This window comes from Oreochromis niloticus, linkage group LG22, assembly GCF_001858045.2.
Source record: "Oreochromis niloticus isolate F11D_XX linkage group LG22, O_niloticus_UMD_NMBU, whole genome shotgun sequence".
NCBI classification, from domain to species: Eukaryota; Metazoa; Chordata; class Actinopteri; order Cichliformes; family Cichlidae; genus Oreochromis; species Oreochromis niloticus.
Window position 1 is genome coordinate 27,742,343 of NC_031985.2, and position 25,417 is coordinate 27,767,759.

The 25,417-nt window shown below is 44.9% G+C and overlaps 1 protein-coding gene across 1 annotated transcript; it reads left to right on the plus strand.

The window, feature by feature from the left end:
* The first annotated feature begins 3,444 nt into the window (after nt 1–3,444).
* LOC102082950 (serine/threonine-protein kinase Nek1-like) lies at nt 3,445–22,143 on the plus strand. Its single transcript, XM_025902410.1, has 5 exons — nt 3,445–3,469; nt 3,739–3,887; nt 3,975–4,071; nt 4,188–4,285; nt 18,859–22,143. The coding sequence occupies exons 2-5, from the start codon at nt 3,771–3,773 to the stop codon at nt 18,937–18,939; spliced, it is 393 nt and encodes a 130-aa protein (XP_025758195.1). The 5' UTR covers nt 3,445–3,469; nt 3,739–3,770; the 3' UTR covers nt 18,940–22,143.
* Nucleotides 22,144–25,417: the final 3,274 nt, after the last annotated feature.

Here is a 25,417-nt window from a genome sequence, read left to right on the forward strand (position 1 = left end):
GATGTTGATTTTTCCCTTTTTTACAGCAGTTTTTGCTTTGATTTTATGTCATTGTTTGTATTTTTGCACATTACACACGTACAAACTCCAAAACATCTACAAATACCAAAGCATGTACTAACTCCAAAATACGTACAAACTGCAAAGTACGTGCTTTGGAATTTGTACGTGTTTTAGAGTCTGTACGTGCTTCAGAATTTGTATGTGCTTTGGAGTTTGTACGTGCTTTGCAGTTTGTACGTGCTTCAGAATTTGTACGTGCTTTGGAATGTGTACGTGTTTTGGAGTTTGTACGTGCTTTGCAGATTGTACGTGCTTCAGAATTTGTACGTGCTTCGGAATTTGTACGTGTTTTGGAGTTTGTACGTGCTTTGGAATTTGTACGTGTTTTGGAGTTTGTATGTGCTTTGCAGTTTGTACGTGCTTCAGAATTTGTACGTGCTTCGGAATTTATACGTGCTTCGGAGTTTGTACATGTTTTGGAGTTTGTACGTGCTTTGCAATTTGTACGTGCTTCAGAATTTGTACGTGCTTCGGAGTTTGTACGTGCTTTGCAATTTGTACGTGCTTCGGAATTTATACGTGCTTCGGAGTTTGTACGTGCTTTGGAATTTGTACGTGCTTCGGAATTTGTACGTGCTTTGGAATTTGTACGTGTTTTGGAGTTTGTACGTGCTTTGCAGTTTGTACGTGCTTCAGAATTTGTACGTGCTTCGGAATTTATACGTGCTTCGGAGTTTGTACATGATTTGGAGTTTGTACGTGCTTTGCAATTTGTACGTGCTTCAGAATTTGTACGTGCTTCGGAGTTTGTACGTGCTTTGCAATTTGTACGTGCTTCGGAATTTATACGTGCTTCGGAGTTTGTACGTGTTTTGGAGTTTGTACGTGCTTCAGAATTTGTACGTGCTTCGGAATTTATACGTGCTTCGGAGTTTGGATGTGTTTTTGAGTTTGTACGTGCTTTCTAGTTTGTACGTGCTTCTCCAAACTCCAAAGCACGTACAAACTCAAAAACACATCCAAACTGCAAAGTACGTGCTTTGGAGTTTGTACGTGCTTTGCGGTTTGTATGTGCTTCAGAATTTGTACGTGCTTCAGAATTTGTACGTGCTTCGGGATTTATACGTGCTTAGGAGTTTGTACGTGCTTTGGAGTTTGTACGTGTTTTGGAATTTGCATGTGCTTTGTCTCTAGGGGCCACTGTAGCAGATGTCCTTTTGTCATTAATTATGCCAGAATTTTAGTTTTCATTGTGAATACTTGTGTTTTACACTAGGAGAGACTGTAGAACTAAAAAGCATATACATATTTTTTATTTGCAGTAACTGACCATATTTACTACTAAGATATACTGTTTTATTAAGCAGCTTGAGCTTCTTAATTTTTTTTTTTTACCGTAGTTTTCACAATAATTCTAACAATGTTTTGACTTTTTGGTACAGTTAAAAGTACGGTATGTTTTTGGTGATTAATATACAGTTGTAGATTGTAAATTCAAATGATTATAGCAGAAAAGACTGTTATTCATACAGAATTATTACGTAAATTATAGGGTGATTAATTGTAAATAATGTTACAAATTTTTCTTGTTGTTTTCAAAGACAATGGGTCATATTACTGTACATTAATGTACTTTAAACATTTTAGCAGTGCAAAAATTAAAGCAATTTACCATTTTTCAATTTACAGTGATTCAACATAAATATTACAATTATCTACTTTTTTGGATTTAATGGTCATTTACCGTTGCCATTTCGCAGTTATTTACTGTAATTTTTATGTACATTTCTTACAGTGTAAGGACAGAGTTTGTAATTGCAGAGAAATAACCAATTTAATTTGGGCATTACATTTTCGAGCAGGAAGCTCAAAAACCCCCTTGGGGGCTTAAGAGGTTAAGTGATAAGTTGTGTGTTTGCATGTATTGGTTTATTTACATGTGTTCTCATAATGCTTGTGTAGAACATCTTTTTGACAAAAGATGGAACAGTTCAGCTTGGAGACTTTGGAATTGCAAGGGTGCTGAACAGGTATGCACACTGTTGTCTAAATAGCCCTGCAGTTTTTCATTAAGCATAGATTTCAGACTAAAAGTTGAAGAACACTTTGCATTTCTGGTAATAAGACATTCTGTTTTACTACAAGAGTTTCTGGTTTTTTTGCTAGTTCTTCAAATGTTCAATAAAAACATGTATGCTAATTCATAACGAAGAAAGCTTTGTAATGAAGACTGTCATTTCCAAAACACTGCCCCCCCCCCCACGGTCCACAGCGCTGTATTAAACACGTAGACCTGTGACACAAAAATCACCAAACTCGGAGGACCACAGACTGTTTTCCTTCGTGGTGACGAAGGAAAACGCTGGGTTGGCATGTAAAAGGGCATTTATTCCCTTCAAAGCCCTGCAGTTCAAAAAAAGTGCCCCTCCGACAGCCAAACCCATCTGTTCTCTGATTGGATTGTTACATTTGTGATTGACATGACATTGACCAATCAGATGACAGGAAGAAAAATAGGGTCAAAATTCGTACTTGTGACTTGCAGGCTTTGTTTTGGCTAAGTCCACACACAAATCTTTTTTACACACACACAAATCTTTTTTACACATACAAATCTTTTTTACGCACGGACAAATTCTTTTTACACATACAAATCTTTTTTACACACACACACAAATCTTTTTTACACATACAAATCTTTTTTACACACACACAAATTCTTTTTACACATACAAATCCTGATTTACAAGTACAAAACTGATTTACAAGTACAAAATATTTATGACCACATTTTGAGCCCATAAAAAACATCGACCCACAAATTACGGTGCGACCCTATACTTAGTCCGGGTTACCGGGGACTGTTATTGCCGATGAACAGGTGTCGCTATGTGACTGCAGACTAAATTGGGCTGCATTGAGTTCATTACTTTTCTTTTACCCCGCCGCCTATGCATCACAGAGTTAACATACGGCCTCTCTCTGTGAAAAAATAACTAAAAATTCCACTGACGTGTGTATAAATCTATATACGTGTAATGTCCCGCTGTGCAGCAACTTAAAAAAAACCCCAACTTTTTTTGAAGTGTTGTGAACGCAGCGCGCTGGGGCGAATGTCCGCGTTTGCCCAATAGAAAGGAGGCAGCCAGCCAGGCACAGAAAAGAAAGAAACACTCCAGGGCAATGCTGCTGTAACTTTTACTCATTGAGAAATGTTTCCCTGCTTGCATCAAGCCCGGCTGATAGTCACCTGAGATCCATATCCCACCCCGATTGGTAGGTTAGTTCAGCTCCGCACACAACACTGTAAAGTGTCATACATTATCAAACTCGCGGGCCGCACTAATATTAAATTTTCATATTAAGGTGGGGGCCAAAAACTATCGTCCTGCGGGCCGCAATTGGCCCGCGGGCCGCGAGTTTGAGACCCCTGCTCTATGAGAAAGGCAGCGAGAAAAGACTAATGGTAAGGCACACACAAATGTATAGGGCTACACAGTGAACCTGTTCTATTATATCAGCCAGAGTTTTGTACATTCACAAGGTAAATATTTTATGAAGCTCCCATCTTCTTCTAACTTCTAAGTAACGGGAGCGCTAGCTGTTTTGCTACCAGCTGTGTTGTGTCTTGCATCTCAGCATGGTTGCCTTTTCTAAAACTGCTGTCACGGAACTCTCGATTAAAGCCTAATTACACCGAGCAATAGCATTAGCATGTTCTTGATGTCTTTGCAGATCCAGCATGTGGAGCCAGTCAATCCAATAACATGGACAAGTACGAAAAGGTGAAGAAAATTGGGGAAGGTTCATTCGGAAAGGCTATCCTGGTCAAATCCAAAGATGATGGACACCAATATGTCATCAAGGAGATTGGCATATCTGGAGTAAGCTTCTGTGCATATATTACACAAGCTTCGCATGTTGTTTTCAGCCTGCGCTTCATCTCGTTACCCTCTTCATTACTTTGACAGATGTCCAGCAAAGAGAGGCAGGAATCTCGAAAGGAAGTTGCTGTTCTTGCCAGCATGAGTCATCCAAACATCGTCCAGTATAAGGAATCTTTTGAAGGTACTAATGCCATCCAAAAAGGTCATCTGTTTATGTGAAGAAAATATTATCAAATGTGCACTGTGTGATAATTACATACTATAAGTTTTTTATTTTATTTGTATTTTTTTTCCCAGAGGGTGGCTGTCTGTATATTGTGATGGACTACTGCGAGGGTGGAGACCTATTGAAAAAGATCAACTCTCAGAAAGGGGTACTGTTCTCAGAAGAGCAAGTAAGTCAGCAACTACTCGAGGCAGTCACTGTGCAAACAGTATACACATATTGGGTTAAACTGATCACAATAAGTATGGTTTACTGTAGTCTCCCTTTTTGAGATCCTAGATTGGTTTGTGTAGATCTGCCTAGCGCTCAAGCATGTACACGATCGAAAAATTCTCCACAGAGACATAAAATCACAGGTATTGTTTCATAAATCACAAGACCTCCCTTTAAGTGATAAATTGTGTGTTTGCATGTATTGGTTTATTTACACGTGTTCTCATAATACTTGTGTAGAACATCTTTTTGACAAAAGATGGAACAGTTCAGCTTGGAGACTTTGGAATTGCAAGGGTGCTGAACAGGTATGCACACTGTTGTCTAAATAGCCCTGCAGTTTTTCATTAAGCATAGATTTCAGACTAAAAGTTGAAGAACACTTTGCATTTCTGGTAATACTTGGTGCCTGGTGACCCGGATCTTTGGTGTGCTGAGGAGGTGCAGATTTGGCCTGTGGTGAGATCGTGGGGTGAGGCGAACAGAGGACCGGTCCAAACAGAAAGGCAAGCACAGCCTGTTGTATTATAAATACCAAATGTGCATATTGGGCTTTCCAAATTAATCTGTTCGCTGAGTTACACGTATTTTCACATTAAATTTGTCGGTGTCTGGTTTTTGGCACAAGATACTAACAACATAAGTTGAGGCTGAATTCCAGTGTGTTAAATGAACTGATTCTAGCAAGATACTAATAACATACTACGTTGAGTCTAGTTGCAGCCCACTTTACCTTCCACATTTAACTTTGTCTAAGACTGGCTTCTGTAGCAATAAGATATTAGAATCTCTTTCGTTGATGCGGCCATAAGTCCAGTACATTGATTAGAGGTTTTGAAGTTGGTTTATGGTGTCGGTTAAGCCCCCGTTGACGCGGCCATGAAATTAGTAGAAAATTAAGGTTAAGCAGATGCTGGCTTACGGTGCGGTTAAGCGCCAGTAACGCGTTCCGTAGGTTGGTTTATGATGCGGCCGTGTTCTGGTGATGCGGCCGTAAGTGCAGCATGAGTGGTAGCTGGTTTCAGCACATTGAATAGAGGTTTGAAGGTGGTTTATGGTGCGGTTGTGCCTCGAGGGATGCGGCCATAAAATTAATAAGTAAAATTTTTACTTAGTATGAATGTGATGGACCGAGCAGTGAAGGAAACTTAGGCACAGGTTAAAGTCCAAAAAAAAGATTTTTTATTTAACCCAAAAAACAATTGGTTAAATCATGCAAAAAGAATCAAAATCTTGGGCCCATAAAAGAGGTCAAAATAACAGAACTCTACTCAAAATTAACAACACTACTGATAACTCAAACAAACTGACCTAACTTAACGAGACAAAGGGGAAACTTAAATAGTGGCTGATCAGCCCACAAAAATACAGAGGGGTAAAACACACAAAACCTAACTGAAACTAACATAATGAACTCCAATTCCCCCCCATGGTCCCGAGTTATGGAATGAACCAATTAGCAGTCTTCCATCAAAGCTCGCTCCGCCCCTTTTCCACCTCTTGGCTCCTCAATCAAGGGACTGGAGCAGCTGCAACTAAGGTAACTCAGAAAACAAAAGATTAATCATACATAACAGTGTAAACTAAAATGTGCGCACTTATTTTAGAATGCAGTGTTATGTGGATATGTGAATTAATTCTAAACCAAACCCAGTTATTTATTGTCCTGTAAATTAATTCCTATATTTAAAGAAAAACAAATGTGAATGCAATGTTACTTATAAGCCTCTACACTAACATGGTGGGTATTACCACTGTGTGGCTGTAAGTGCAGCCATCACACACTCCCCCTCTTCAGATCTCTCCCTGGGACAGCGAGAGAGACAGTCTGCAGTGCAGTTATCTTTGCCGGGGATGTGGTTGATGGTAAAGCGGAATGGCTGGATTGCAAGGTACCATCGCGTGATCCTTCCATTTGTGTCCTTCATTCTCTCTATCCATTGAAGAGCCTTGTGGTCTGTTTCCAATATGAACTCCCGCCCGAGAAGATAATACCTAAAGGAGTCCAGGGCCCATTTGATGGCAAGTCCCTCCTTCTCGATGGTCGAGTATTGCACTTCCCTCGGAAACAGCTTGCGGCTGATGAAGGCCACTGGATGACGCTCTCCAGGCGGTCCCTGTAACAGAACAGCTCCCAATCCTCTCTCTGAGGCATCAGTCTGAAGAATGAAATTTCTCTCAAAATCAGGGCTGTGCAAGACTGGGCTCTTACTCAGAGATTGTCGTAGGTCCTGAAAAGCCATCTTAGCTTCCTCTGTCCAGGTGATCTTATTGGGACTTCGGGCACCAGTCAGATCCGTCAGAAGAGCTGCCCTGGTGGAGAAATGAGGGATAAACCGATGATAGAATCCTGCCATACCTAAAAACGATCTCAGCTGTTTTCTGGTCTCTGGCAAGGGACAGGATTCTATGGCGGTGACCTTATTGACTTGAGGTTTTATTACTCCATTTCCAATCACAAACCCAAGGTACTCAGTTTCAGCCTTGGCAATGGCACACTTAGCTGGATTAACAGTCAACCCTGCAGACTGAAGACGCCCCAATACCTTCTCCAGGTGTTACAGATGTTCTTCCCAGGTAGAACTGAAAATCACTATGTCATCAAGGTAGGCTGCAGCAAAATCAGACATGTCAGACAGTACCTGGTCCATCAGTCTCTGGAATGTTGCTGGGGCACCATGCAGTCCAAAGGGCATGACTTTAAACTGGAACAAGCCCCACGGGGTCCGGAAAGCAGTCAGCTCTTTTGAGCGCTCAGTCAGTGGTACCTGCCAATAACCCTTGCAGAGGTCTATTGTTGTCAGGTATCTGGCCTTCCCAAGGCGCTCAACCATGTCATCAATGCAGGGAGTTTGATATGAATCAAATTGTGATATTGCATTCAGGTACCTGAAATCTATACAGAAACGAATACTGCCATCCTTTGGCACCAGGACCACCGGGTGGCACCACTCGCTCTTCGAGGTTTCAATGATTCCTAGTGACAACATCAGGTCGATCTCCTCTTTCAACGGGATCAATAGACGCTCAGGTATCCTGTAACTCATTCTCCTCACAGAAGCGCCATCTTTCAACACAATGTCATGTTCCACAATGTCCGTTCTACCAGGATTTTCGCTGAACACATCTAATTTACACAGGTTTCTCACCTGAGCCTGTCTTTCCTCAGGAAGATGGTTGAGATCCAGGTCCTGAGGAGTGGGTTTTGGCAGATACTGATCATCTACTTCCTCCTCCTCCGAAACCTCCCGGATCAGAAAGACATCCGCTTTTGGTCTCTCCACCCATTCCTTAAGCAGGTTAATGTGCAGTACTCTGCTGGAGCGGGGCTGATCTGGAATAGCGACCTTATAGGTTGTTTGCCCAAGTTTCTTTTGGATCTCATATGGCCCTTGCCACTTTGCTAACAGCTTACTGTCATCAATTGGAAGAAGCACCAGCACCTTCTGACCAGGACTGAAGGATCTTTGCCGAGCTGACTGGTCGTACCAGGCCTTCTGGTGCTGCTGTGCTTCTGCTTTGTGGGCTTGGGCCAGCGCCGTCATCTTCTCCAACCGTTCCCGCATCTGGACAACATAAGAGACAACATTGACAGCCTGTGATCTTTCTTGGTCACCCTCCCAAGTCTCCCTCAGAAGAGACAAGGGGCCTCGTACCTCATGGCCATACAATAATTCAAAAGGTGAAAAACCTGTAGAGGCCTGGGGTACTTCTCTATATGCAAAGAGGAGGTAGGGCAGCCACTGATCCCAGTCTGTACCAGTTTCATTGACAAATTTACATAACATTTGTTTCAGGGTCTGATTGAAGCACTCTGTTAGGCCATCTGTCTGAGGATGGTATGGCGTTGTCCTCAGGCTCTTAATCCCAAGGAGTTGGTACACCTGCTTTAACAAAGTGGACATAAAGTTAGTGCCACGGTCAGTAAGAATTTCACGAGGAAAACCAACCCTTGAGAAGAACTGTATGAGACAGAGGGCGACTGCTTTGGCTTTTATTGATCTCAAAGGAAAGACCTCCGGATATTTTGTAGCGTAATCTGTCACAACAAGCATGTAACGGTTGCCTGCCTTGCTTCTTTCTAGAGGACCAACAATGTCCATTCCTAGCCGTTCAAATGGAGTGCTGATAATTGGTAGAGACTGGAGAGGAGCTCTGGAGGGGATTTTAAGAGAAGACTTCTGGCACTGAGGGCAGCTTTTACAGAACAGTGTCACATCTGAGCGCATTCCAGGCCAATGAAAATATTTTTTAATGCGGGCCATGGTTTTGTGCTTTCCCAAGTGGCCAGCCCATGGAATGGAGTGTCCCAAGGAGAGCACCACCTTCTGAACGGCTCTAGGAACCACAAACTGTAATGCTGAACCCTGCTGACGATACAGAATGCCATCCTTCAGCAGAAACCCCCCCTTGCTGTTCAGATCTTACTTAGTTCCTCTCTGCAGCTTTCTGGAACAGAGATGTTAAAGATGGATCGTCATGTTGCATTTCAATAATATTAGCAGGGATTTTAAAACCCAAAGGTAACTCAGGCTCTGTGCTAGGAGCTGCTCGAACAGCAGTATGTAGAAACTTCTCTTGCCTTCTCTGTCTACGAGACTTACGAGACTTCCCGGGTGCAGTCTCTATGTCCACATCATAGAAGGGCAAGGCACGGAGTGGGTGTAGGGATTCCTCTTTCTTCTTAGCTTGAGCTCTTGTTACTGCAACATTGCATGTATGACTAGGATTCAGCAAGTTAAACAACACAGGCAGATCTCGACCCAGCACTACTGGAAACGGCAGATTCTCTGCAACACCAATATTTAGAATATAGGTTTGTCCTTGTACCTTGATGTACAGATCTGCTGTTGGATATGACCTCTCATCTCCATGAATGCAGCAAACAGGGATTGTCTCCACATTATTAACTTTATTTGCAGGAACAAAGTCTCGGTGCACAAGAGTCTGAGTACTTCCTGAGTCAACAAGGGCCTTTAATGGTTTCCCATCAACCTCAACTAAGGTCATTTTGAAACCATTCTCAAATTCCACTTTAGGTTCCACACTTTGTCGGGGCACAAAACACATTTGAGTTATTTTTGTAGAATTCTTTGGGCACATAGGTTTTGTGTGGCCCTCCATCCCACACAAATAACAAATCACAGTCTTGGGTGGGGGTCTTGACGGCATATTGACAGACTGGCTCTTTGGAGGTTTACTCACCCCTGCTTTCTGGTAGTGAGGTACAGATTTTGAAACATCTCTCATTTTCCAAGCTGTGTGGCTCCATGGCTGTCCTTTTCTCCGTGCCGCCACAAACACATCAGCCAGCTCTGCGGCCGCCGCAGCAGAGTTTGGATTGCGTTCTTTAATCCATATCTGTAACTCAGGAGACAACATTCTCAAGTATTGTTCTAAAATTAATATTTCACCAACCTCATGCACCGTTTTTCCTTTTGGCTTTACCCACTTCTCATATAACTCTTTCAATCTTGCATATAGTTCTTTTGGATTCTCATCAGGTTTTACCTCCAGTGAACGGAACCTCAGTTTATATGTCTCAGGATTAATGTCATATTTTTGAAGAATAGCTGCTTTAACTTTATCATAGTCTAGAGAGTCATCCATATCCATATGAACATACGCACCTCTTGCTTTGCCAGTGAGTAAAGGAATCAGATGAAAAACCCAGTCCATTTTTTGCCACCGGCAAACTACAGCCATGCGTTCAAATGTTGTTAAAAAATGTTCAATATCATCCTGCATATCGTCAATTTTTCCAGCCTGGGTTCATGAAAGCGAGACTGACCTGATTGAGGATGTATTTGCTCATTACTGGAGCCAGCACAGGGAGGATCCTCCTCTTCAAAGGACTCTACCTCTGGTTGTTGAGGTTCCTCCATTTGAGGCTCAGGGACCGGGGAGGTACGAGCTTGCACTTCTACCTGCAACAGCTGAAACTGATGTTGCAGTGCTTTAAAGCGCTGTTCCTGATGGGTAAACTCCTCCCTTCTTCTTGCTTCCTCGGCCTCCTGCTGACCCATATGAGAACGAAGGATGGAAATCAGTTCTGACATTGTCGGCTCCTTACCTTGGCTCTCAGTGCTATCCACCCCTCCAGAGGCTCCATTTTCCTCTCCTCCTTCTTCTTGCTCTACCACTCCAACCGGCTGGTTTTGATAATCTCCTTTTGCTCCTCTGCCACTCCTTCCCATTCTGTGCATGGCTTAATAAGTGAAGAGGGGAAAAAAGAGGGAAAAAAAAATCCTGTGCCTTCAACTGCTGATCCCACTCCTGACACCACTTGTGATGGACCAAGCAGTGAAGGAAACTTAGGCACAGGTTAAAGTCCAAAAGAAAGATTTTTTATTTAACCCAAAAAACAATTGGTTAAATCATGCAAAAAGAATCAAAATCTTGGGCCCATAAAAGAGGTCAAAATAACAGAACTCTACTCAAAATTGACAACACTACTGATAACTCAAACAAACTGACCTAACTTAACGAGACAAAGGGGAAACTTAAATAGTGGCTGATCAGCCCACAAAAATACAGAGGGGTAAAACACACAAAACCTAACTGAAACTAACATAATGAACTCCAATTCCCCCCCATGGTCCCGAGTTATGGAATGAACCAATTAGCAGTCTTCCATCAAAGCTCGCTCCGCCCCTTTTCCACCTCTTGGCTCCTCAATCAAGGGACTGGAGCAGCTGCAACTAAGGTAACTCAGAAAACAAAAGATTAATCATACATAACAGTGTAAACTAAAATGTGCGCACTTATTTTAGAATGCAGTAGTGATGGGTAGATGAGGCCTCATGAAGCGTTTCAGCACGTTCCCCAAACTGTATCGATACTGTGTCGACACAGTGTTGCTGTTGTGCTCCATACTGACACCTGCTGGACCTTAAATATCATTGCAGGCAACTTACTTGAGACTCACAACAGACGATTCAATGACCTAGTCGTACTTGTACACTAAGGTAATGTACTTTCCATGGAATCATTTTATATCTTTTACATTTCAAATATTGTAGACATCTATAAAATATATTGTGAATGACACTAAGTGAAAATTAAAATGAAAGTATTGTGAATATAATATTACCCATTTAAATGTAATTGACTCAGAGTTTATTATAAATTTCTATCCAGAAAAATAAGTTTATCCATTGTTTTTGCATTCAGTCTATTGCGGGGGGTTTTTTGGGGGGTTTTTTTGGCACCATTTCCCCAGCTTTGGAAAACTCACAGGCACAGATGAAGCTGGGGTACACAAACTGTAAAGCTAGGTGGAAAAGGTTCTGATGTCTTCCTATTCCCCCAGTACGTTAAAGGATCCTCTGATCTTGGGATGTTTCTCTCCGACACTCTCCACAATACTAAGGGGTTGGCAGTCCTTTATAATGAAAGGAGACCAAACATGTCAAACATGTTTGGTCTCCTAGATGCTTGATTTCAAAATAATAAAACGCATAATAAAAAAAATATATGATAAAGCTGTTCAGTGTCTATAAAGGCCGACCTGTGTTCATTCTCGGTGTGTTTGTCGCCTCATTTTCATGTTTGGCTCTGTAATGCCTAAACACTGAGGAGGTGTTCTGATAGATTACACTGAAACAAAGACAGTCAAACTATTACCTTATTTCCAGTTAAAAGATCAAAATGATCCCACACAGCAGAAACATTTCTTTTTCTTTCGGGCTCCATTTTGTTATGGAGAGATGTGTATTTTTAATCTTTGCGAGAGTAATTTCGTGTTTTTTTGTGGCGACTCATTCCGTTGGCAGATGCGGATGCGGTACTTTTTAAACACAGTTTGGCGCGTTGGCAATGAGCGATACAGCAGCTGTATCGATCACGTGACTTTTTCTTAAAGCGACGCACGCACCGATACAGGCTTCGCTAGGTGAGCTTGATACTAGCGTCGGTGCGTCAGTGTTGCAGGACCCATCACTAGAATGCAGTGTTATGTGGATATGTGAATTAATTCTAAACCAAACCCAGTTATTTATTGTCCTGTAAATTAATTCCTATATTTAAAGAAAAACAAATGTGAATGCAATGTTACTTATAAGCCTCTACACTAACATGGTGGGTATTACCACTGTGTGGCTGTAAGTGCAGCCATCACAATGAAATAAATGTAAAGCAGACGCTGGTTTATGGTGCGGTTGTGCCTCGGGGACGTGTGCATCACTTCTGTTTTACGATGCGATTTTGCCCCGTTGTTGCGGCCATAAGTGCAGTGAAAGGGGTACCTGGTGTATGGTGCGGTTGTGCTTCGGAATAGTTCTAACAGTTGAGCTCAGAGGTTTCTGTGTAAGTTTCCGCTGGTGAAAACGCGCTCTGTGTGTGTGAGGCGCGCTCTGGGTGCTGCTCTGTGTGTGTGAGGCGCGCTCTGGGTGCTGTTCTGTGTGTGAGGCGCGCTCTGGGTGCTGTTCTGTGTGTGAGGCGCGCTCTGGGTGTGTTTCTGTGTGAAGCGTGAACACAGTGACAATGACGGTTGATGTGTGATTAGGAGGACACTAGAGTAAAGACACATTTTAGGATCAAAGGTTGATACCTAGTGTACCTGTGGAAATTAATTTTGCCCTGGGGTTGGCTCCCCCACCGTACGTTGGACGCGGCGTACGGACCAGCGGCGTCTGGAGGTCCAGGCTTATCACCTGAGAGCTGAGGGCCCTCAAACGATAACAGAATAACACTGGAACGGCCGTGTAATCACGGGTTCACATTTATTCTGGACTAGAACAAGACACATTTTGCGATCAAAGGTTGAGTTCTAGAGTAGTCGAAAAAAGAAAGGTTGAATTCAGATAGAGGAGGCCTCAACCTGGGTGAGACGGAGGCAAAGAAAACAGTTGCAGGAAGTGCAGGAGGAGAGAGCCCGCGTAACGAGGTGGGCAGTGACATGCCAGGGGGTGGAGCATTGGATGAGGGAGCGAAAGGAGGAGCCAGATAAGCTGATGCTGCCGGCCTCCCCGGTGAAGTCATCGCTCACTGGCTTTCCTCCTCCCTATCAGGCCCCCACCCCCCTCTATCCTGTGTTGAGAGTAGAGCAGGGCTGTCTCTCTGGTGGGGATGGCCATGTGTTAGAGGTTACAGGAGGCTATGTAGATTGTGAAATATCTAAAGAGCCCAAACGGCCAACTCCAACACCGAAAAGTGGAATATTAAAGCAAAATTCTACTTTTGTTGGTGAGGACGGAGCCTGTGGCGGAGCACAAGCCCCGCCCATGAAACAGTCACCTCAGCAGGAAGAGAGTGAAGAAGATAGGGCTGTGTGGCTGGTTGAAACAGTTATATCGACTTTAGAGCAACGATATCAAATTTCTGATGATGAGTTTGGGGGTGGAGTAGTAGTTGCACCACAGGTAGGGAAAGGTGAGGTGTGCGGCCCTTATGAGGACGCATACGAGGGATGGTTATCCGGCACCCTTGATGACAACATTCAAGTGGGTGGATGTGGGAAGCAGAGACCTGAAGCAGGGCCAGAGCTAGGAGGGGCCTTTCACAATAGGGTAGCTAGAGAAAAAGCAGGAAGAGGCAGAATAGTCAGGCCCAAACCTGGAAACATACCACACCCCATGGTGCGTCGGAGTCAGGAAGATAAGGACAATCTTGAGTTAGCTGGTGAGTTCCCCCTGGTGGTGACCGCTGGGGGTCACATGAAATACAAGCCATACGGAGTGGGAGATGTTAATGCATTGACTGAATTATTACCTCCTATTACAGACGGAGGTGCGGGGTGGCTGAGAGAGTTTGATAGAGCTACAACAGGTGTTCAATTGGCTCTGGGAGATTTCAGAGCTGTGGTTGCCAGATGTGTCAAAGGCACAGCTCTGGATGACATAGAGAAGATAGCAGGCACAGCACTGATGGTTGATAGCACCCCATTTTGTCGTGTTGTGAATGTAATATCAGATGCATTACGTGAAAAATATCCCACTCCAAATGCTGCTAAGATTTTGAAGCTGCTGTGGAAGCCTGATCAAACTCCAAGGGAGTACATTGAACAGGCTAAAGCTACGTGGGCCCTTAGAACGGGCCAGCATCCTGGTAGAGAAGGGATGCAACAATTGTGGTTTAGAGAAGCTGTGTTAAAAGGTGTGCCCGAACAGGTCAGAGTGGCCATGTTAGATAACCCGGGCGGAGTCTCACGTGTGGGAGAAACATCTGGTGCATCGCCTGCAGAAAGCTCATGATGAGGCTATTACTAAAGATGAGGACACAGATAAAATGAAAGAGCACTTGTTACAGTTTCAACTGGGTGAGGCGAGACAAAAAGTGAATGATAAAAAGAAAGAAGATAAAACAGTAAAAGCAATGGTGGCTCAAGGTTACCAACAAATGGGGACAGAGGTAGATCCTAATGTTTTTCCAACCAACACACAGGGACCTGCGCGAGGAACAAATTGGGGTGGCCGTGGGGTCGGTAGAGGAAATTCGGGTTCACGTGGTGGTCAACGGGGAGGAGGCGGCGGCATGGGCAGACAAAGGGGTGCGCTGAGAGGAGGTCCATATGTGCCCGGGACTGTGTGCTTCAACTGTGGTCAGACTGGACATTGGGCTCGAGAGTGCCCTGAACCACCTCAACCAGGTTACCAGCCACAACCCGCCACAAGGGGGCGCGGACGATATTTTGTTCCAAATCCACAAATGGCTCCTCCAGGGCAATATCCAGTGGAATACTGGCAGCAGGAACAATATTGACACACCCCACAGAGGGGCCTGGGCATAGGGGGAGGGGCAGACCCCCTGGTGCCACTGAGGGTTCAAGGACGTAACCTGCCTTTTTTAGTGGATACAGGAGCAACATATTCCACCATTCGTACTGCTCCTGAAAACATCCCACTGTCTGACACGAGCATCAGTGTAATTGGCTTCTCTGGGGTACCCATGACCCTGCCAGTGACCGCCCCTTTAAAGACTGAACTAGGGCGCCAGTCCTTAACACATTCATACATGGTTTCATCACAAGTTCCAGTTAATTTATTGGGCAGGGACCTGCTCATTAAGCTTGGAGCTACTATCATGTGTGGAGCTGATGGATTAACAGTGACTTTGAAAGATGGAACAAAGCTGTCCTGTTTGCAATCAGGAATGAGGGGACAGAGGCTGTTATCGGAGGATTGTGAACGCACAGCACAGATTTACTGGGCGCGACTGACCACATCAGATGGAATTCTGGCACAGTACCAACTCTGGCGTCCCTGGATAATGTCCATGTCTGTTTATTCACCCCCGCGTGACCCCTACCACGTGACCTTGTTTTACGACCGCGAGCAAACTGAGTGGTTTGAGGATCTATTTTATGAATGTTTAGATGAGAAAACCTGGGAGCTTAACTCTCAGGACATCTATGTTGGCTCAGCTGGAGTGGCAGCGTTTGTTGCGCTCCCTGAAGATCGAATGAGCTGGTATAGAATGGGGGATGAAGCAGTTCCCCACGTGTCGTTGGCAATACATGAGGGTCATCAAGCAAAAGATTTGGGCCCAATGGTGAGAGCAGCCATAAGGGCCACAGATTGGCAGCAAACACAACTCACTGATGTCTCATACTCACCCAGTTGTAAAACGTATCGGATTTCTGTGACGGCCACTGATCAGAGTGTTTTAAGAACACAAACATTTAAAGCGAACACATGGCAGGGAGAAATCAGATCACGAGGAAGCTGTTAAAGGCCTAGCTGAACTCCCTGACACTCTGTGGTCTAAAGGTCCCACTGATGTGGGTTTAACATTTTGTTCACCCGTCACGTTTGAGTTAAAGGATGACACCCCTATTTGGCGTTCACAATACAGACACAGTCCAGAGGCAGAAAATGGGATTGCAGAAACAATTTCAGGGCTTCTGCAGGTGGGTGTGCTGGAGCCGTCTTCCTCTGCATGGAACACTCCAATCCTCCCAGTTGAAAAATCAGGCACGGGCAAATATCGCATGGCACATGACCTTAGGGCAATAAACGCTGTCCTTAAGACACCAACAGTACCCGTACCAAATCCCTACACAGCTTTGACTAATTTATCTCCAGACCAGCGGTGGTTCACATGCATAGATTTGGCAAATGCTTTCTTTTGTCTCCCTCTGCATCCATCTTTGAGAGATATTTTTTCATTTACTTACAGAGGCCAGCAGCTGCGTTACACTCGGTTGCCTCAGGGCTTTGCCCTTTCACCTGGGATTTTTAATCCGGTACTTAAAAATGCTCTTTCTCCATGTGTATTGCCTGAAGGATGCACACTGATCCAGTATGTGGACGATTTGCTGATTGCTGCTAAAACAGCTGATGCTTGCTTTCAAGCGACGATGACTGTGCTTCGTCAGCTGGCCAAAACAGGCTTTAAAGTAAGTAGAGACAAACTTCAACTTGTCAGAACTGAAGTTACATTTCTAGGTCGTGTGGTGGCGATGCAGACGGTGGGAATGTTGGCATCCCAAAGGGAAACAATTATGTCACACCCCCAGCCACGTACTGTTAAAGAAATGTTGTCATTTCTTGGACTTACAGGTTACAGTAGACACTACATTCCTGACTATGTGGGCAAAACCAAACCTTTGCAGGATTTGGTGAAAGAACATGGCATGAGAGACCTCACAGCTAATCTGAATTGGACCACTGAAGCTGAGATGCGGTTCATTGAACTGAAACAGGCCCTGTCTCGTGCAGCAGATTTAGCAATCCCCGACTATCACTCTGATTTCTTTGTTGATGTTTCTGAAACAAATGGAGTGGTGAATGGTGTTTTGTTTCAGAAAAAAGGGGGAAGGAGACGAGTGCTGATGTATATCAGCATTGGCCTGCATAATATGGAAAAAAGACACCCCACGTGCACACAGCATGCAGCGGGGGTAGCAAAAATAATTCAGAAAGTGGCCCACGTTGTGAGAGGGCACCCACTGAAAGTGCTAACAACACACAGTGTGGTGGCCTATGTGAACTCACAGGCATTCACAATGACCCCACTGAGACAACAGAGACTGACTAAGATTCTGGAGTCTCCAAATTTGACCTTCACACATGAAGGGATCAACATGGCAGACCAGATGGGAGGGGGGACACCTCATGACTGTGCACAAATAGTAGAGGTTGAGGAGAAAGTAAGGTCAGATCTGAGAGCAGAACCGGTGAATGAGGCAGATGACTGCTTTACAGACGGGTGTTGTTTTAGGGATCCGAGTGAAGGATTGAAAACAGGTTATGCAGTGGTAAAAGGAGTCGGAAATCAGCTGCATGTGGAGAAATCAGGAACATTGGAGAGATCTCAATCAGCGCAGAGAGCAGAGCTTATTGCAGTGATAGAAGCTCTGAGACTAGGGAAAGGAAAAAGAGTTAACATTTACACAGACTCAGCATATGTGTTTGGAGCAGCACATGTGGAACTGGGGCAATGGAGGAGGGCTGGATTTAGAACAGCCTCAAATAAACCGATTAAACATGAGGAAGAGATGAGACAGCTGGAGGACGCTCTGAAAGAACCTCTGGAGGTGGCCATCATAAAGTGTAAAGGGCATGACGAGTCTAACACTTGGGTGGCAAAAGGGAACAGAGCAGCCGACGAGGAAGCAAAACGGGTGGCAGGCTATCAGGAAGGAAAACAAATGGTAAGTATGGGTGTGGAATGGGGAGACCTGCCAGCCCAACAGCGAGAAGACATCGAAAAGGCACAAAAAGGAGCCTCACCTGAGGAAAAGGCGGTGTGGCAGGAGAGAGGGGCCGTACAATCAGAAGGATTGTGGAGAGGACCCGACGGGCGGCCAGTACTCACAGCAGAAATGGCCCAGGAGAAAATTAAAGAAGCTCATGGGCTAGGACATGTAGGAGTAGCCCAAATGGAGAGGGACTTGTGTCATTGGTGGCATCCCTACATGAAAAACATGGTAAGGGAACACGTGAGAACATGCCTGATCTGTGGACAATCTAATCCAAAGCCCACCGTGAAACCAGAAATGGGTAAGTTTCCTTTGCCAGAAAGACCAGGCCAGGAAATTGTGATTGATTATACTGACATGATAACTACCGTTCGAGGGTTTAGATATCTGTTGGTGTGTGTGAATGCTCTGACCGGCTGGCCAGAGGCGTGGCCAACACGTAGAGAAGACAGTAAAACGGTGATCAAATGTCTGGTGAATTATTATGTCCCCTGGCATGGATTTCCAGAGAAGGTAAGATCAGATAATGGCACTCACTTTAAAAATCGAGATCTCGCTGAGGTGGAATGTATGTTGGGGTTGCAACATAGATATGGTACAGTTTACCATCCACAATCTCAGGGAAAAGTGGAGAGAATGAACCAAAATCTTAAAAACAAATTGGCAAAAATCTGTGCACAGACAAACATGAATTGGGTTGATGCTCTTCCCATAGCACGTATGAGTGTGAGGTGCTCCGTTAATCAGAGCACCGGATTTACTCCATATGAGCTGCTGACAGGGAGACAGTTTCCCGGCCCTGCAGCAGGTGTAAGACAATTAAGAGAGGAGGTAAATGTGTCTGAACATCTGAAACAGTTTAAAGCACTAAAAGCTCTTGTCTCTAGTTTCACTACGCAGGTGGGAGACCCGACCGGAAAGGAGGTGACCACGCCGGAGGTGAAGTGGGTGTGGCTGAAGGTGTATAAGCGAAAGTGGGACGAGCCGAGGTGGACGGGACCTTTCAAGGTGACCACTCGAACCTCTCATGCGGTCCAGCTGAAAGGCAAAGGCGACACTTGGTATCACTGGAGCCAGTGTGCGGCGGCAGAGGAGCCTAGGCGGTCGGAGAGGCTCTTGGCGAAAAAGGGGGACACGCCTGTGACCCCAAAAAACACAGATCTTAGTAAAGAAGGGGCAGAATAATCCCCTGATCTGTGCAACGACCAAAGGGTAGTCTACCCCGGAGGTTGAAGAAAGAAGTCGAGAATCACCCGACTGGAAGATATTGATAGCTGCAGTAATAATAAAATTAAAAGTGCCTTAGACAGAAGCTCTAGTCTAGAAGCTATTAGGTATTACTGAAATGGGGGTGGGAAAGTCTAATGCGAAAATAAAGCTTTGGGAGAACTGGGGAGTGATGGGAGTGTTAACTATAATCATTATTGGTGTGGTAACTACTATTTTTCTGTTATGTGAGTTGCCCAGCTTCAGAACTCATCCAACACCTCTTCCTTTAGCGGATCCTGAGATGACCAGACCTGAGCGCGATGTAGGTGAGAGATCGGATCCTTGTTTGTTACATTATGGAGGCATAGAGGTGGATTACGTTAGAGGATCCACAACAGCCTTCACTTTTGATCTTTGTTCCGTGATAAAGTGTGGGGATGATAGTGCTAGTTGGCGTGGGTATGAAGTTTGGATATGTCATGACCTGCAACTAACTGGTGCTTGTCTTATAGGCCATCCCACTGCCTTGGGGCGTTACCCGTGTCCGGTGTGGGATATGGTGACAGCCTACACAGCCCCAGGGTGGGACTCACCGGGCCGATGGGAAGGGTTTGCGATTCAGCGTGATTTTAGTAACAGTCAAAATCCAATTACAATGTCTGTTGGTGGGTGGCGGGTTACACCTCAGCAATACAGGAAAGCTGATAAAGTATTTTATTTACTATTAGGCGTAGATGTTTCAGGGAGAGACCTGATGGGCGTGATAAAGATAAATTTTAAAGATCCACCCGGTAATGTATCCAGCATCGACACCGCACCTGTGAGAGCCCCCCCTTCCAACTCTAAGGTAACGAAAGTGGACTATACAAAATGGAAACCCCGACAGCTGATGTCTCGTGCCACAGGGTATGTGGACAGCAACCTGTGGTTGGATTGGCTGATTGCAAATGCAAAAGAGCAAAATGTGTCTGATTGTGTGGCATGCGCTACGGCACGCCCACATTTATTTACTGAACCAGCACCTCTGCATCCAGAAGACCAGTGGGGTTTTGATTGCATGCTCCGACTCACTCGGAGAGCAGTATCTTCAGGAAAATGTGCTCCATTGTCTGTTTTATTTCCCCCCATAGATAATAATACCGTCCCCGGACCGTTTACGCCCAGGAAAGCTAATTACACTTGTTTTAATTTTACAGCAGACGACCCTGGAGAGCAGGAGTATGACGCTGGAGAGATCCCGGCTGACTGGTGTACGGTGACGTATCCAGGAAGAGGGAATGCCTCGTGTGCGGGCGCCACAACCGTTGGGACCTGGGCTCGAGCTGGTTTGTACTATTATTGTGGAGGTGGGAGTCTGCATGTGCGAATACCAAGAGAAGCGTTTGGTGTTTGTGCCATGGTCAGATTAGGAGCGCCTCTGCTGATAATAGGGGAGAAGGTTAAACCCGTGGCGATGGATGGTAATGCGCGACTCACGATTAGGCGCAGACGTCAGGTGTTGTCTAAAAGATCTTCTTGGTCGTTTGATCTAACTGCTAATTCACCCACGTATATAGATTCTATCGGTGTTCCGCGCGGCGTCCCTAATGAGTATAAATTAGCAGATCAGATAGCAGCCGGTTTTGAAAACATCCCAGTGATTTGTGCCTTTTTTCCCATCACCCCCAATAAAAACGTGGATAGAATTAATTATGTGCATTATAACGTTCTCCGGCTGGCAAACTTGACGCGCGATGCGATTGAGGGGTTAGCAGAGGAATTAGGTCCCACCTCCCTAATGGCAGTGCAGAACCGGATGGCGTTGGACATGGTTCTGACTGAAAAAGGGGGGGTCTGTGCGATGTTCGGACAAATGTGCCGCACCTTTATTCCTAATAATACTGCTCCAGATGGCTCGATAACCAAGGCTCTGGAGGGGCTGCGAACTCTGGCCCATAATATGCATGAACACTCAGGTATTGAGAACCCGCTGGAGGAATGGATGACTTCTGTTTTTGGGCAATGGAAAGGTTTTGTTATGTCAATTATGGTCTCACTGTCTGTTTTCACTGCAGTCCTAACAACATGTGGTTGTTGTTTCATCCCTTGCCTCAGAGCACTTGTAATCCGTCTCATTGACAGGGCCATAGCCTCAGGGCCGGAGGGCCCGGGGGTCATGATGCCTCTGTTAAGGGATGGGCCTGAGGATCAGGGAGACGCGGATCTTGCGACCCTGGAGTGCGTGTTGTAAGTGATCTCTTTGAGAAAAGAGATCAAAGGGGGAATTGTGAGATCATTAGTAAAACATATGTTGTTTTATGCCCGTAGTCAATGTAGTTGAATTATGGTAACAGCTGTAGGACATATATTATCCTTTAGTTTAGATTGTGTGCTGTGTATGTAGTTTAGTCCTCATTATACTTTTGGGTTAAAAGAACATAATCATTTTGTAGTTCATTAGATAAGTGTGCATCACTCTGTATCCTTGATCTGCTGTGAATGTCTTACACTGTTTTCTTGACATGCTTTACTGCTGAATCATAAAAAGAAATGTTATATGCAGGAGACTCTGTGTCTAGGACAGGGGAGATAGACCACATTCCATACCCCCACCTTCTTTAGAGCAGAAAAACAGGGAGCCAAGGTCAGGAGCCAGTCTCGCTAAGAATTAGAAAAACATGTGAAGATGTAGCTTTTGTGATTAGGTGGGGGTCGCCAGAAGCTATAAGAGGCTGTGAAATCTGCCACCATTTTGAGACATGCTGTGACCCTCTGCAAGCATCTCTCCCGTCCGGACGTTCTTATGCTCTTAAGTGTTGAATTGTATGGAAATAAAATATTGTTGATTGAGCATTTATACACCGAGTATTGTCCTTCCTTCAGCCCAAAGATTAAAAGAATTGGGAGTTTTTAACACTACCTCTGAAGCCCAGTGTCATATGTTGCTCAGGCCCTTCTCCCAGCAACCCCCCAGAGAAGAGTGAGTCAAGTGGAAGAAGAGAGGAAAAACATGAGGTACACTGAGAGCGCCATATTATATTCTCTTTTTTTTTTTTCCCCTGTCCCGTTTGGATCTTTAGCCATCAGAATTGTTGTCTTAAGGCCAAGAGAGATACCAAGCGGATTTACTTTACCAAGTGGATCATCATGGCCTTGCCATATTGGTCCATTTGATTGACCTTTATTATAATTATGTATTTATTTTATTTTCAGTTGTTACAGTCGGGAAAGACATGACTGGTGGATAGGACAGGGAGAAAGAATGAAAGAAAGAGAGGGAGAGAAAGAAAAATAGAGGGGAGAAGAGATGGTGAGAAAGGGGAGAAGAAAGAATGAAAACAAACAAAACACCTGGATCACCTGTATGGAGAAAAAAAAACAGAAGAGAAAACAAACAAACAACAAAAAAAAACAGCTACATAATAAATACAGCACCATCACAATAAACTAGCTAGCAGTAGATAACAGTAGATACTAAATATTAAATGTTATTGTGCAGCACGCAAGATAGATAGCGCACAATGTGCTTTGAGGTAGCAGCCAAGAAAGGTGTAGTTTGTGTCTGTGAACACCCGGGTATACACCTGTGTGGATAAGCATGCTTGTATTCCAAAGGTTTCTCCATGTAACGATCTGCTAGGGAGTGAGGGGAGCCATAGCCCCATCCCCCAGGGCATGAAATGGTTATGGAGGAGATCCAGGCCCCAGACATCCAGAGGCCCCAGAGTATGAGGACCCAAGGAGGACCACCAAAGGGGGTAACTGTGCCACCCTCCTGGGAAGAGCTGAGTAGACCCCCAAACGAGATGTCACCCAGCAGCCACAGAGTAGAGGCTGGAGGGGGTTGCAGTGGCGTGCCCGCGGGCTCTGCCGGCAGCCAGCTGCGCCAGAGAGGACCGAGCTTCAGGCCCAGAGGCCTGAGGGCACCCCACCCCCCGGAAGGGGCCCAGCCGGGCCACAGGTGCCAGGCCCTGCCAATCGGCCACCAGGAGTGAGCCGGTACATACATGAGTGCCCAGCCCCAGTCGACAAGAACCACCAGCACACCAACGTCTGAGGGGAGATAGGCCTCCATACTTTGGAGGGCCTGAGATGTTCCCAGAGAGGTCGAGTCTAAGGCCCAACCTGACATATAGTGTGGAATAAGGGAAATATCTTACTGCTAATTATGCTTCTTATCATTATCATTGCATTAATTAACTTTGCATTAAGTCATGATCATTGCATTAAGCCATATGATAATCATTTTATTGAAACAGTTATTGAAGCTGCCAACATTACATTAAAGTCTATATTGCAGGTGTTATCATAATCACATAATACTCTTTTATTGCAGGTGGAAAGGTAATCATTTTATATACACATTGCAATTTGGTGCTTATTAAAGAGTTGTGGCTCAGTCAATTAATTAGAAGGTTGAAAGCTCCGTTGGGTGTGAATGTCCCGGCGAAACATGGAGTAAGTGGCTTGGAGCTATGGAAGGTTCAATGCATGCACGCTTACAAAACACATATAATACATTTAATCAAGAAACAGGCTGGAGTGAAGGCCTGAATGTATTCAGCTTCTTGTTGTATTTGAGTTTGCCCAGTTACAGGTGACAGAAGAGGTGGCCAGATGACTGCCATCCCCAAGGACCATCTGGAGGATGCAGCGAGTGGCCTTATATGGAAAATGTGATAGAGACAGGAACTTCTATGTCTATTTTAGCTTATGAAAATGAATATTTACTGTATCTGATATATCACAATCTTTGTAAACGCATGAGGGGGCGTCAACCCTGATGAATCAAAAGCAATCTGAAGTGTCTTTTTGGGTGGAGTTCTACAACTGATGTTTGGCAGTTCGTACCTCCCCACATGTGTATTCAATAAACTCTTCCGTTTGATTGCATCCTTCTGGGCCTTTGGTATTTTGTTTTGGATCTCAGTATTTCGAATCGGGACACAGACGAACAGGCGCACACAGACTCAAACGTGCATTCCCACCCCCATATACACAACCAAATACTCGGCACTTACCCAACATGTAGACAGACACAAATAGACACTGAACAGACAATCACACTCCCCAAACATACTCTGTATCCCAGGTCCAGGTACCGCCGCCCCCAGAGGGGCAAGCCGCACCTAGACCCAGGAGGTGTAACCCTTCTCTCTGGGGTGGAGGCAACCAGTCTCTCCCCTATCTGCAGTAGCAGGGAGGCCCCGCATCCCAGACCCCAATCCGACGGCCAGCAGCTACTCCCAGCCCCCCAGCCCTGATGGCTAACAGAACCGGGGGGGGGGTGAAGACCCCAAACCTCCCTCCGCCCGCTCATATGTAGTGTTGCTGTGTGCTGTTCTAAAGTGCATTTAAAACACAGGAGGGCATGGTGCTTCCTGCCAGAGAGCAGCACGGCTCCTCCCGAAAACCCTCAGTGTCTATATGCATTAAAATTGAGGGTAGGGCACCAGCGCCAGAGGTGGGTTGGAATACACCGACCATCCTCTGGATGCTGTAAAACGTGCCCACCCTCAAGGCCCTATATGTATGTGTTATGTGAGAGTGTGAGTAATGTGGATGTCTAGGTTGCAGAATAAAATTGAGGCACAGGTGGCCAGAAGGGGACAGAGGGAGGAGAAGGGGACAGAGGGGGGTGCCATATTATATTCTCTAATAGGCTCCCCTTTTTTTTTTTTCTTTCTTTCTCTCGCCATTCACTTACACGCGAAGGTCCCTTCTTATTAGCAATTTCAATTTTGCTCCCTCTCATTGCGCTTGCTCCCCATCTTCACCTGTTGTCCGCTCCCGGCCCATTCGGAGTGCTCTGCCTGATATAGCTTTCTCTTTTAACCAAACTTTTCCTCCTCGCCCACCTGACCTCTGACAGAGCAGTCCTGCTGGCTCTTTCCCTTGAGGCGGGTTTCTTTAAGATGTCCATTTTGGGGTTTGAATGGTTTTGTCTCATTCTATAGGATGGCATCAGAAAGAAGAGGATGGAGATGATCGAGAAAGAAAGGAAACAGAGAGCAGGTGAGCATACTGTTTAGTTTCTATATCTCCATGCAAAAAGTTTTTATACCTTTCAAACTAAAGTCTTTCTTTCTTTCAGATGTTCATGTTGAAAGCGGAGCAGATGAAGAGAAATAAAACCAAACAAAAAATGCTTGCTTAGGAAAAGATTTATGGTTTACATTTTTCATGTGCTGTTTTCAGTCATAAGTTGGGTCCTTAAATTGGCACTAAGACTTTGAGAACCCCCCTTTAGATGGGTGT

Excerpts from the sequence above, each read along its gene's own strand:
- LOC102082950 (XM_025902410.1), top strand. The coding sequence starts at position 3,771 with ATGGACAAGTACGAAAAGGTGAAGAAAATTGGGGAAGGTTCATTCGGA. Across the intron at positions 4,072-4,187 it reads GTATAAGGAATCTTTTGAAG|AGGGTGGCTGTCTGTATATT; the intron begins GTACTAATGCCA and ends TTTTTTTCCCAG. Across the intron at positions 4,286-18,858 it reads TACTGTTCTCAGAAGAGCAA|TTTCACTACGCAGGTGGGAG; the intron begins GTAAGTCAGCAA and ends TCTTGTCTCTAG.